At 48.1% G+C, this 13,476-nt stretch overlaps 1 protein-coding gene across 6 annotated transcripts in view; it reads left to right on the top strand.

Annotated features, from left to right (window-relative positions):
- Positions 1-13,476, top strand: part of UBE3B (ubiquitin protein ligase E3B) — a 44,516-nt gene that overhangs the window by 13,453 nt on the left and 17,587 nt on the right. For all 6 annotated transcript variants that reach the window (XM_054594243.1, XM_054594242.1, XM_054594244.1 and 3 more), the window contains 8 exons: positions 201-378; positions 1,834-2,000; positions 3,146-3,313; positions 5,126-5,297; positions 6,755-6,873; positions 7,714-7,828; positions 9,135-9,234; positions 11,844-11,963. In XM_054594243.1, coding sequence (XP_054450218.1) covers positions 201-378; positions 1,834-2,000; positions 3,146-3,313; positions 5,126-5,297; positions 6,755-6,873; positions 7,714-7,828; positions 9,135-9,234; positions 11,844-11,963 — 1,139 coding nt within the window. The remainder of the gene's footprint in view (positions 1-200; positions 379-1,833; positions 2,001-3,145; positions 3,314-5,125; positions 5,298-6,754; positions 6,874-7,713; positions 7,829-9,134; positions 9,235-11,843; positions 11,964-13,476) is intronic.

Genomic DNA, 13,476 nt, shown 5'->3' with positions numbered 1-13,476 from the left:
TGGCAGAACCAGACTGGAAGCCACGTCAGCCTATTTCCGAGCCCTGCATCGCCCTGCAGCCCCAGCACTGACGAATGCCCCTCGGCGCGGCCTTTCTTGCTACACACGGACATGGCTGCCTGGGCCCCAGGCAGGGAGCAGGGCTGGGCGCTGACGGAGCGTGTCTGTCTGGCGCACTCAACCTTGTTATCTCTTCGCAGGCAACCTCCTGCACGTGGGCTCCCTCAGCCCCAGGGTGCTGGAGGAGGAGACAGACGGCTTTGTGAGTCTGCTCACCCAGATGCTGTGCTACTGCCAGAAGTATGTGTCCCAGAAGAAGTCCAACCTGACCCACTGGCACCCTGTCCTTGGCTGGTTCTCCCAGTCTGTGGACTACGGGTGAGTCCCGGAGGCAAGTCATTGTCTCTCCTGCCTCCTGCTGCCCCCTCCTCTCACCTCTCCCTTCTTCCCTTATTTTGGCTTATGTCGTTTTGTTTCTTAGTACAAAACTAACGTATATTCATCGTATAAAGTACAGATAGGAACAAAAGAGAGTAAAAACCATCTCGTAAGGTCATTATCCAAAGATAACCTGGACTCCCATCCTTTCAGTCTCGTTTTCTACCCGTTTTTTTGCAAAAATGAGATCATGTTAATTTGTATTTTGTTCTTTTCATGTAGTAAGTTATGAATCTTATCTATTAATGTTCTCTTTTCTTCACCAATATCATTTTTTTTAAATTGTCTGGACTGCCATATTTTGGAGATCCTAAAATAAGACGCATGATTCAAAGGGAATAGAAGTCACCCCAGATCCTTTTCAAGAGGTGGAATATAAATTTTAAAATTTTTAATCAGAACTTAAAAATACTAAAAAAAAAACACAAACCACTGGGCTAAAAGAGAGAGATTAAGCTAGGTGGCGTCGCAAAGGTAAAAACGTGCACCCCGGGCTGAGGTGAGGCGGGCCTCGGGATGCAGGGCGGCTGTGCGGCTCGGCCCTTCTGGGGCCCCTGGCAGGTGCTCCTGAGGCAGGAAACTGAGGGCCAGGGAAGGAAATCCCCAGATTTTCTCCCTTTTCCTTGAACCTGGGTGACACGCAGTTAAAAAGGCCCCTGGCCAGCCGATGGCCAGTGGGCCGGCCCGGACTGAGGAGGCTGGGGGAGCGTGCGCCGGCCCCGGGCTGGCGCGGGCAGAAAGCACAGTGGTGAGTGGCCTGGCCTCGCTCGGGGGGCCTTGGACAAGTCGCTTCACCTCACTTGCTTCGTCTGAAATATGGGGGTAGGGGCACCTCTACGGATTGAGTGCACGTCAGCGCCTGCCTTAGGCCGGCCGTGCTCAGTGGGCAGGGGGCGGGTGGGGGACGAGGTGCTGGACAGCAGTGGGAGCCGAGACAGCGTCCCGAGCAGGGAGGCGATGAAGGCGGACTTCAGGGCGTGAGTCGAGGCTGCGGTTGCGGTGGAGGCGTGCGGGCCAGGCCTGAAGGCTGGCTGTGAAGGGGAGGGCAACGCAGCAGGCGTGAGGTGGCTCTTGTCTTAGCAGTAAACAGGATGGAATTGGGATGAAGCGCGGGTGACGGCTGCCCGGGAGATGGCGGTGACGTGCGGAGCCTGGGGACCGAGGGAGGGCAGTCGTTCTGTGGGCAGCGCAGGAAGTCTGGGTGGAAGTGCCTCCCACGTCCAGGCCTCGGCAGCAGTTTGTGGAGCCCCTTTTAAATTATTACTGTCTTCTGACCATGGTGGGGGGCAGATCCTAGCTACACTTGCAAGCAGGAGACCACTAGGGAGCCGCAGGGACTCTCCCGGGCCGTGCGCCGGGTGGAGCTGACGCGCCCGGTCTCCTTTTCTCCCCCAGCCTTAACGAGTCCATGCCCTTGATCACCAAACAGCTGCAGTTCCTGTGGGGGGTGCCTCTGATCCGGATCTTCTTCAGCGACATCCTGAGCAAGAAGCTGCTGGAGAACCAGGAGCCGGCGGCCCACGCGCAGCCGGCATCCCCACAGAACGTGCTTCCCGTGAAAAGTGAGTGGCTGCGGCAGGCCTGGCCCGTGGCCCTGCCGGGCTGAAGTGCACCTCCTGGGCGTGCCAGGGTGCCAGTCCCCTCTGTCGGGGGGTGTCCTGACCTCTCCCGCAAAGAGCTTGAGACTACTGAAGTAATTTTACTCTTAGCAAAACAGCGACAAAGTCCTAAGGGATATAATAAAGAAGGAGCTGGGAAATAGATAGAGGTGAGTGAAGTCGAGGTCACGTAGAGAGAATGTCCACTGATACATGTTCCACGAGGGCTGCTATGGTTTTCTTGGAACTTCCGCTTGGCTCTGGATTTCTAATAGCCAACATGAAAAGGGACTTGTGGCCCTTCCTTCTCAGAAATGGGAAGACCTGTTTCTTAGGGGAAGTGGAGGTTTTCTGAGTGCCTAATCATAAAAGAAGTCTCCCAGGTGGGCTTCTGATAAACGGGACGCTGGGCCACCAGCTCAGCGGAGACCCATTGCAGGGGCAGTAATGCGTTCTGTGGAGAGGTTTCTCGTTGCCCACGCTGATAAAAGTTAAGGAAATGCCGCTAACACATAAATCAGTAGAGTTAAGGGCCCGTGGCAGGGTTCAGGTTCAGGGTGGCTTTTCCCCTGCTAGCCAGCATGCTGCAAAGTCCCATCCTGTAGCTGTCAGTGAGCATGGGCTCAGTGAGTACCATTTCAGCAGGATGCAAATGGGGAAGTTCATAACAAAAATAGAGCACGACCCCATGCTGAATATCAGTACTTGAGATTCACACTCCTTCTTCCATCTAAAAGCACAGAGAATTGGGGATCAACCAGACCTCCCCAGCTTTTCCCCCCTTTCTCCTAATATAGTCCTTAGAATTTTCACCTTTGTGAGTTCTGAAGTTAAGTGATATGTAAAAGGATCCCATGTAAGAATTGGATTGCTTGGCTTCTCCTTAGAAATTTTCTGATTCTGAAGATGTCTTTGGGTTTTACCCAATAACCTATTATTAACGCACTTCTCATTTATCCCAAAGAAATGGCTTGAATCAGGCAGCAGCCGCACTGTCAGGTTGTGGCTGTAAATTAGGAACTTGATTGAAATGCTCTTCTAGTTATAGGGTGGGAGTTGGCAGACGGCTGAGCTTCTGCTTACATGTTCCTCCTTCTCTCCACCGCCAGATCTCCTGAAGCGCGCATTTCAGAAGTCTGCGTCAGTGCGGAATATTCTCAAGCCTGTCGGGGGTAAACGTGTTGACTCTGCGGAGGTACAGAAGGTTTGCAACATCTGTGTCCTCTATCAGACCTCACTGACAACTCTGACCCAGATCCGGCTGCAGATTCTCACAGGTTTGGAAGCCTGAGGCATCCTCTGTCTCTCACGTTTGGCTGACAATCTTGCTTGGAACAAGCTGATTTTCTTCTGGCTTCCTTGAAGAGGAGTAGGGTATTTTGGAGCCATTCTTAGAGACCGATTAGTCAGACAGCTCAAACTAACCTCAGTCCTAGCACTTCCAGTTCGTTCCTGTGACCTGGCCCTTTATTTTAATTATGAAGTACAATTTGCTTTTTAAAAGTTACTGGTTTTTCTGAACAGAAAAGTAGGAAAGACAAGGAAGCAGAAAAAAGAAAACTTAAGCCGCTCTTAATTCCACAATCCAAACACAACTACCGGTGCCTGGGTGTGCTACTGGTGTATATATTTACATTAGCTGAGCAAGGAAGAAAGTCCCCTCTCTGAGCAAAGAGCTGGGCGTTGGGGACTTTTAAGTGGCAGTGCAGGAGGTAGTATGAATTGGTACTGGTGTTATGGCCCATGTGTCTGAGGCCTTGTAGCCATCAGGAAGCTGACTTGAAATGTCCTCACCCGAGGTGAGACTTCTGTGTGACACCGGAGAGTGTCTCTGCTATGAGCATTCGTTGCTTTCCCATTTTTTAACATAGAATAATGGAAGTGGATGAGAAGAAAGCTTGGCTAAATGTGGGTGAGAGTGTAAGATAGTTTAAAGAAGGGCTTGGTAAACTACTGCCCGTGGACCAGATCCAGCCCACCACTTGTTTTTGTAAATAAAGTTTTATTTGAACAAAGCCACATTCATATTGTCTATAAATTGCTTTTGTGCTACAGTGGTGGCATTGAGTAGTTGTGACAGAAATTAACCTACAAAGCCTAAAAAATACTGACTCTGGCCCTTTCCAGAAAAAAGTTGCTGATCTCTGATTTAAAACATAAACGCTGAGTCAGACGGGCCTGGGTTCCATTCCTGGTTTTGACACTTATTGGCTGTGTGATTTTGAGCCAGTTAACCTCTCTGGTCTCTAGTTTCCTCACTCCAAAGGTGTTGATAACATTGGGTTTCACATTGGAAAGGAGATGCAAATACAGGTCAAGTGTTAGGTTAGCCAAAATGTTCGTTTGGTTTTTTTTCCCATAAAATGAAAGGCACTTTTCATTTTCACCAATTACTATTGGCTTGGACATTTTGAGTATGACAGTTATCCCCCGCATGGTATAACACTGATTGTTCTCAATTATTGTCTCAATTTGATCATTATCAACTTCTGCTGGTCTGTGCAACTGTGGAGCATCATCCAGTGAGAAATCTCCAGCATGGTACTTCGCAAACCACTTTTGATGCATTTGATCAGTCACAGCACCTTTTCCATACACTGCACAATCTTTTTTTGCATTTCAGTTGTGTTTTTATTTTTCTGGAAATAATAAAGCATAAAGTGACAAAAGTGTTGCTTATATTCTTCCATCTTCAATATTAAAATGGCTACACAAAAATTCACCAATTTTGATTTTTTTTTTTAATGCATGCTGATATGACAGCTATCATAATACAGTCTAACAAAATCGTTTTCAAATGAAGTTAAAAGACAACTAAGTGCTACTAGAGCCATCTTACAGAAAAAACCAAGCGGACGTTTTGGCCAACCCAATACTTGAAATAGTATCTGGCATATAGGACGCACCCATTAAATGTTATCTATTATCATTATTCCCATGGTGATAATGATTTTCTTAGTAATTGCACCTTCTCTCTCTCACACATTAAATGTTCACTAGTAGGTGTGCTTTGTTTTCCTGGTGGGTAGGGAAATGATGGGCCAGATGGAGCCCCCTTCCGAAGCTTGGGTTTCTCTGTCCTTTTCCAGGTCTCACTTACCTTGATGACCTGCTGCCCAAACTGTGGGCGTTTATCTGTGAGCTGGGGCCCCACGGAGGATTGAAGCTCTTCTTGGAATGCCTCAGCAATGACACCGAAGAGTCTAAGCAGCTCTTGGCCATGCTGATGCTGTTCTGTGACTGCTCCCGGCACCTCATCACGTAGGTTGACTGCAGCGGTCCTGAGTTCCTTTCCTAGGACGTGGAGAAACCAAATTACAGTGTCAGTAAGGAAGCAGTTACTGATGTGATAACTGCTAATGTTTGGGTGGCAGCACCCACCGCTTACTTTTGTAAGTAATGTCTTAGAAGTCGATGAGGAACCACTTACCAAGCAGGTGGCATGTAATAGGGGTTCAGCAATTGTTAGTTCCCATCCTTTCAGGGCAGCTGGGTCAGTACCACTGAATGTGGGCTTTGGGGTTTCCTGGTTCTGGGTCCAAATTACTTCAGCCATTTACTCTCTGTGCTCGATGGTTTACTAGAAAATTTCAGAGCCAGGGAGCCAAGGTACAAGACTTGGCTCCTCCACTTACTGAGATACCATGGGCAGTGGGGCAAGAGGCCATGCCTCTCTGAGCCTCAGGTTCCACCTTAGTAGAACGGAGATAACATTGCCAATGTGATAGGAAGTAAATGAGAAAAGGGACAAGTACTTAGTACTGTGCCTGACAGTGAGAATTAACAAATGTTAGTCCCATTCAGTTCCTTTGTTCTCTAAGCTTATGTGTCTACTTGTGCATTTGGTGTTCTTTTAATTCCACTTATTCCCCTTCTATCTTATGAAGAATCATAAGATAGAATGGACCTCAGGTAGTTATGCTCAGGCTAGAAGACGTTGGCCGGAGGGCGTCGGCCTCGTAGGCGGCAGGTGGGTGAGACAGAGGGAAGGGCTCAGTGAGCAGTGGAGGGGGGTGCAGCGGTCAGTAGCTGCTGGTGCTGATGCTCTGAGTTGCTGGGTCAAGGGTGATCCAAGAGTGAGTCAGATTCTAAGGTGATTGGAGCAGCATTAGGATATTTTCAGATAGAGCTGTATCTTAAATATTTCATTTGTTCATCAGTTCTTCCGGACATTACTCGTTCTCTCAGAAGTGCTTCTCAGGTACCCACTGAGGGCCACTAGTGTCTGTTGTAGATGCAGAGTAAGAGCCCACAGCTCTCTTCAGTAGACACAGACTCAGTCAGGATTCCTTGATATTGGGGCGTGGTTTCAGGCATGAATGAAGAAAGTGTCACAATCAAACCCTTAGGAGTAAAAAAAGTACATAGAGTAGAGCTCATTGTTTTTTCTTAACTGTATATTTTAACTTTTTACTCTGGACAATTTCAAATGAAGTGAAAGTAGAGAGAATACAGTACAGTGAGCCCTAGTGTGCCCATCCCCAGCCTCAGAGCGGCTCCCGGCCAGTCTTGCTTCCTCTGCAGCCCCATCCACTCTCCTCTCGCTCCTTATTTTGAAGCACATCCTAGACTTTTGCCACCTTATCTGTAAATTTTACAATAAGTATCTGTAAATGGTAGAGCTTATTTCTTAACCTTATTTTGTCTTTTAAGAAGTAGATCTCGCTTTTTTTTCTTTTCTCAGTGGACAGTTGTGAATAGTTTTCTGTTTGATTTAGGATCCTTGATGACATTGAAGTTTATGAAGAACAAATTTCATTCAAACTGGAAGAGCTGGTCACCATCTCCTCCTTTCTGAATTCCTTCGTGTTTAAGATGATCTGGGATGGAATCGTAGGTAAGGTAAAGGTGGCAGCCGTTGTTCAGTTGACGCTATAGGCAGGGAGGCCAGAGTCAATAGCAGCAGCTGGTTCTGAGCCTTACTATCTATCAGCGTTAACTGAAAATGCACATTTCTTCACCTAATTACAACTTTTATTTCTTCATTTTCTATCTGTAACTTCTTAAGACAATGGTGTGGTTAAAGAAGTCTTATTCTCCCACATGTTTTTCAAGATTTGCTTGTGTGTGTCAAGAATGATCAGTGATGGTCATGGCTGGTGTAGCTCAGTGGATTAAGTGCCGGCCTGTGAGCCAAAAGGTCGCTGGTTTGATTACCAGTCAGGGCACGTGGCTGGGTTGCAGGCCAGGTCCCCAGTGGGGGGCATGTGAGAGGCAACCACACATGAATGTTTCTCTCCCTCTCTTTCTCCCTCCCTTCCCCTCTCTCTAAAAATAACTAATAAAATCTTTAAAAAAAAAAAAAAAAGAATTACTAATGATGATTAATTATGCTCCCAATTTCCTTTTGAATCTTTGAGTTGATTTTATTTTTGCAAAGATAAAACATGGGCCAGGTCACACGTCCGAGTAGAGTCCACCCCCTGAAGTGTTTCCAGGGGTTCAGTACAAAGCTTCTTAGATTAAAAAGGTCCTGGAATGACCTGCTAGTAGGGGGCAGCGTGAATCATTGTGTCTAAGGTAAGCGTGGGTCCTTTAGACACTTCAAACACACGCAGGGTGCCTTTTAGTTCTGTTGGTTCCCTGTAAAGTTCAGAGTGAGGGAGAGCTGTCCTGCCAACTCCCCTCCAGTGCCAATCAGCTTCGTGAGTGTGACTCCTCCTCGTGTGCCCCACAGAGAACGCCAAGGGCGAGACCTTGGAGCTGTTCCAGTCCGTCCACGGGTGGCTGATGGTGCTGTATGAGCGCGACTGTCGGCGGCGCTTCGCCCCCGAGGACCACTGGTTGCGAAAGTGAGTACGGGGGTGGGGAAGTGGGTTTGTGGAGCCAGATTCTCCTCCGCCAGGCTGCCCGCGGAGAGCTGCCCGAGTGCTCTGTGCCTTTGTGCCAGGGCAGAGAGGAACCAGTCCCTCTCCTTTGTCCTTCATCTGCGTGAGGAGAACTGGTGTTCTGGCGAAGCACCTGTCGGGATGGATCACCTAGCAGTTGCTTCTGTTAAAATATGCTTACATTAGAGATGAGTAGAGCTTGTTATAGCAGCAAAGCCAGGTCACATTGATTGAGTTGGCCAAAAAGTCCATATGGTTTTTTCTGTAAAATAAAAGACACATTTTTCATTTTCCCAATAACTTTATTGATTTGGATGTTTTCAGTGTGTCGGCTGCCTCCTGCTATTGGCTTCTAGTGGGCGGAGGCCAGGGCTGCTGCTAAACCTCTTCTAATGCAGAAGACAGCCCCAGAGGAAATAATTATTTGGCCAAAAGGTCAATAATACCAAGAAACTTCGCAAACCACTTTTGACAACGTTCACAGCACCTTCTTCATACACTGCATAAATCTTTTTTGCATTTTAATTGTGTTTTTACCTTTCTTGAAATAATAAAGCATAATTTGCTGAAATGTTGCATATTTTCTTCCATCTTCAATATTAAAATGGCTGCACAAAAATTCACCAGCTTTGATAAGTTTTATTTTAATGCACGCTGATATGACAGCTGTCACAATACAAGCTAACAAAATTGTTTTGAATGAAATTAAAGACAACTAAGCACTACTAGAGCCATCTTTGGGAAAATCTAAATGAACTTTTCTGGCCAACCCAATAGCAAATATTTCCTATCCAAACTGGGAAAAAGAAAAGTTTTCAGCTGAACTGAGCAACAGGTTGTGTTAAGGGGCAGTTTTTAAAACTCAGAATTATCAGGGTGAAAACTACAGCTAGGTCTTTTTGGGGATAGGGTTGGGGAATCCTCTTGCAACAACTAAACAAGATCATGTCCAAATGTTTTTTATCAATGACATGTCAACTCTTGTGTAACTCTCGAAGTTGTGGCCCTAGAGCAGGACTGGCAAACTTTCTGTAAAGGCCCAGACAGTAAATATTTTAGGCTTTGAGTACTAGACTGTCTCTATTGCAGCTGCTCAACTCTGCTGTTGTAGCGTGAAAGCAGCCAAATACGGATGAATCGGTGTGGTTGTGTTCCATTAAAACTTTATTTACAAAAATGGGTGGTAGGCTGGATTTAGCTCACAGGGTGTAGTTTGCCAAGAATGGGTTCTCTGTTTGTTTTAATTATTTCAAACCCATGTCTTTTTAAGGGATCTCAAACCTAGTGTGCTCTTCCAAGAGCTGGACAAGGACAGAAAACGGGCACAGCTGATCCTGCAGTACATCCCTCATGTCATTCCACACAAAAACGTGAGTCGCACTCAGAGCTGGGCTCCTTATGCATCTTTCTGTTCCACCGCATGATTCCTGAATTTCCATCTCTGTTGCAGAGATTGGAAGTAAATAAATGAGATCATTCAGCTGGCAAATGCACATCGTGATTGGGTCTTACACTGTGCTGATTACGAAGCTAAGTAATGGGGATACAGAGGTGGAAAGCGATGCGAACGGGCAGTTCCGGTAGAGTGGGGTGGATGTCGCAGGGGTGGATGCTGTGGGAGCCCCGCCGGGGGTCAGGAGCCCAGGCAGCGGTGGCAGCGTTTGAAGGCCTCAGGCGAGAGTGAATGCAGTGCTGTTGGAGAGCCAGGCGTACAGTCTGGCTGGGGAGGATCTAAGGGGGGAGTGAAGAAGCCAAGGAGGTTCATAGGAATTGGAGTAAGAAGGGCCTTGTCTACCAAGGGCAGAGACTTGGATTTGGTCCAAAGCCACTGGAGCGCTCTCAGCTTTGGAGGTACCTGGTGAGAGCCATGCTTTGGGAAGTCCTCGTGGGTGTGGACTGGGGCCCTGGCTAGAGGCAGGAGTGGTTAGGCATCTGGCCTGGACTCGGTGGGGCCACAGAAGTAGAAAGACAACAGGTTGAGAGATTTTGAAGGAGGGAGCACCTGCAGGCCTTGCAGAATGATGCTGTTTGGAGAAGGAAAGGAGGGATCCCTGTGATTCTCCGATGTCGGCCTGGGGTGCCTGGGGGAGCCCTTCCCTAAGGTGCAAACATGGCGAGAACAGGTCTGGGAAGTGCTGGTGGGGTCCGCTTTGAGCAGGTAACACGGAGGTGTCTGTGACTCCTTGGGGCCATTGGACAAGTCACGTTTTTACAAGTTAAATCTTACTCCTCGCTGCCCTCTGATGCTGTTTTGACCTTGATGGTAACACTTAACGGTAGTCATTCTTTGCCCTCCAGCAGTGGTTCATAAGTGGACGTTCCTGTTTAAATTCTTACTGCACTTGGCAGCAGAGCCTCTCAGAAATGAGGGACCTCGTGGCGATGGCGTCGTCACAAGTGCCCTCTGTGAGAGGGCCCTTCAGCAGCCTCCCTGCCCTTGCCTCAGAGAGAGCACCCGCAGTGGGGCACGCAGGCCGCCTTCGGCTGCCTCCGCCCGGGGCTGGGGTGCTCTTCCTCGCCTTCACCTGACCGGCTTCTCTGTAACTTCTTCCCTTTGGCTGCTGAAGGTGGAATCTCTGCTCTTCGGAGATTTGCCTTCTGAGTCTACTGTTTCCAAGGGTTGGCAGCCTTCTCCAACTGTTATTCTTCATTGAAGCGGTTTTTAGCCCTTCGTCTCCTGGGCCCAGTCCAGTTTGGTAGAGTCTAACTTCAAATACAGCACCGCTTCCTGGACCTGTGTGTCTGTGAATTTGGCCCCGGACCGTAGCATTCCCATACCTCAGAGCCTGCGATCTCCACTCTGTCTTGTAGCTCACAGCCTGTGGGCTGGGGCACCCTAGGTTGTCACAGGCGATTTTAAGTTTTATGGGGAACACAATGAAATCTCTTGGGCACTGTATGAAGTACTAGCTCAAGGTCACAGTTTCAGCATTCTTTTCAATGTCATGCTGCTAAGCTGGCTTTTCAAAATGAAATTTAAAAATCTTTTATTTCAATATATGTGTATTTTTAAAATATAACTATTAATCGCTTAGCACGTAAATACTTTAGTTGTTAACTAGTGAGTGCATGGAACCGAGTGTTGCCTCTGACCCAGGAGTGCTGTGAGATAATGCTGAGCCGTGAGGAGCAAGAAGGCTTGGGGACCGCCGCGAGTACTGGGTGTGGCCTGTGCGTCCAGGCTGTATTCTCATCCTCACTGTGGGTTTTGGTTTTTTTTTTCTTTTGGGAATTTTGCTTAAGATTATCATCAAGTCTTTTTGCCCTTGACTCCTAAAATCTCTCTTTTTCCCTCCATTGGGAAAATAAGGCCCTCTTCATTATTGTTTGAACGCTATTACAGCAGTAATTCTCAAAGCCAGGATGGGCCACAGGGGCAGGGCTCGCCTAAAGGGAATTATGAGAGTCTTGAGAAAGGAGAGAGAAGGTTCTTTTCAAACAATAATTGGGAAATATTACCACTGGGACCTCTGTGTGCCTGAGGGCACAGAGGAAGCACATAAAAGGTCAGGAATCTTTATTTTGTAGGATCATTTAAAAAAGATTCTGACAGTGAAAAAAATCACCTTTGAAATGCTTCTGTTTTTTTAAATTTATAATATTGATTTCCTTTAAAGCAGGCACAGCTACAAACAGCCGCCTCTGCAGCCTGTCTCGCTGGCAGGCTTTTGTGGTGGAGGATTGGCTGAACAAGGAGAACGGCTTCTCCTCGGCTACTTTCAGCTGGGCTCTGGCTGCAGCCAGGTCGCTCTTCCTGGAACTTTTTTCCCTTGGTGCGAATTCAGCTATATTGCTGACTCAGAAGTGTTGTGGGGAATGTTGACTGTTGTCCCAAGTCACTTCTACCCAGTAGCTCATGTGGAAACATCCCATTCTGGTTGCATATGATGTGACTTCCATTTCATTAATTTCATACAGTGCGCTTTCAGGAAGCACCAGCTATTGACCCTGATCCTGGTCTTACCTTTTTTCATTTCAGAGGGTTCTCCTGTTCCGAAACATGGTTACCAAGGAGAAGGAGAAACTGGGGCTTGTGGAAACCAGCTCCGCCTCCCCTCATGTCACTCACATTACTATCCGCCGGTCCCGGATGTTGGAGGTGAGAAGCACGAAGACCTGTGCTCTGTGAAACTTAGGAGTTTTAGTGGTTGACCTGTCGCCTCTGACATGTTCTTGTCACTCCTTGATCTAATGACACTGAAATCAAAGCTCTGGGAGCAGGAAAGTGTCCATTTGTCCTGTTTGCTGCTCCGAGAGCTGCTTGATTAAACATGTCCTCAGTGCCGGGGACCACAGTGTAACATTCCTTTTCCTTTTCACCGGGCTGCCCTGGGTTACAGTATCAAACACTTCATACCTCTCTGAACTGAGGACAGGAAGTACAATATGCAGATACTCTCATGTCTCTGCAAACTCCATTTGTCATGGCCGGCACTCTGCCCAGACTCCCAGCTGTGAATGTGGAGGCTGGAGGGTGGGAGTTAGGGTGGGAGCCATACTGGGACATGCATGTATCACAGAGCTAGAAGTTCTTTGTAGACATACAGTTATGAGATGCAAGGGAAGTGGCCCACCGGAGCCAAAGCTAGTATCCAGGGTTACCATTCTGGGGTGACTTCATGTGAATTAGAAATAGGTGCCTGTTCTCAGAACACTTCACCTCCATGTGTCAGAAGATTGCCATAATATATTGATTTTGTTGGAACAAAACCCTGCCTACCCTCTGCTGGAACATTGTCATAGTAAATGTGTGTGCCTGCGGTGTCCGCCTTGGGCCTGCCTCACCCTTTGGAGCCCAGGGTTGTGCAGTGTGCATCCTGCCTGCACCTGCCAGTCTTGCCGGCGGTAGTATTGGTGGCTGGGCCCCAAGAACCCGTTCCCGGGGTGTTTGGCCTGATTCATCCACCTGTGCTTGCTCCTTAGACCTTTCATCACACTCCAGCCTCAGTTCATGAGAAGGCTGGGCAGTGCAGGGCCGTTGTGGGATCCCAGGGCAGCACATGGCCCGATGGCCAGCAGATGGCCACGGCTGCAGCCTTTCCGCCCTGCGTGCGTTTGTTTTCTCCTTTGGGGCCTTCACAGTCTTTCCTGGAGAGCTCGCCTTAGTTCCTCTGACCACTGGCGAAGGATGCCAAAGTCTGCTGGGGAAAGGCGGCCTGGGATAAACGGATGAGGTGTTTGACATTGTTAAAAGTGGGGACAAGAAATGAAAGTGCCCACAGGGACCCTGCGGGCCACGGGAATGAGTAAAGCTGGCTAAGTGTGGCTCAGCGCAGGAGCACCTTCTTTGCATGCTGAACAAACAGAAATATTCACTCCCACTGCTGCCTCCTGCTATTCCTGAAACACAGCCCTCGGTCTAGGTGAGTCTGCTTTAGAGAAACGCCCCCACAAATGAGCTGATAAATGACAACGGACATCCAGCCTCAGTGTCGGGAAGCAGCGGGGAGCGGGCGGGCGGAGAACACATGCCCCCCTGAAGCACTCAGCTCCAGCTGACTGTTGGAGACTTGGGCTCCCTGATGCTCTCGTTGTTTAAGAGAAGACCGAAATTTAGGATTTTGTGTAACATCCCCAGGATTTTTATGTTGGGAACTACTGAAATTTTATAG

Source organism: Pteronotus mesoamericanus, unplaced genomic scaffold (genome assembly GCF_021234165.1).
Source record: "Pteronotus mesoamericanus isolate MK-2021 breed Mesoamerican mustached bat unplaced genomic scaffold, CSHL_Meso_final scaffold_507, whole genome shotgun sequence".
In the NCBI taxonomy this organism is placed as follows: Eukaryota; Metazoa; Chordata; class Mammalia; order Chiroptera; family Mormoopidae; genus Pteronotus; species Pteronotus mesoamericanus.
Note: the sequence above shows the minus strand (reverse complement) of the source record. Positions and strands in the feature narration are given on the sequence as shown.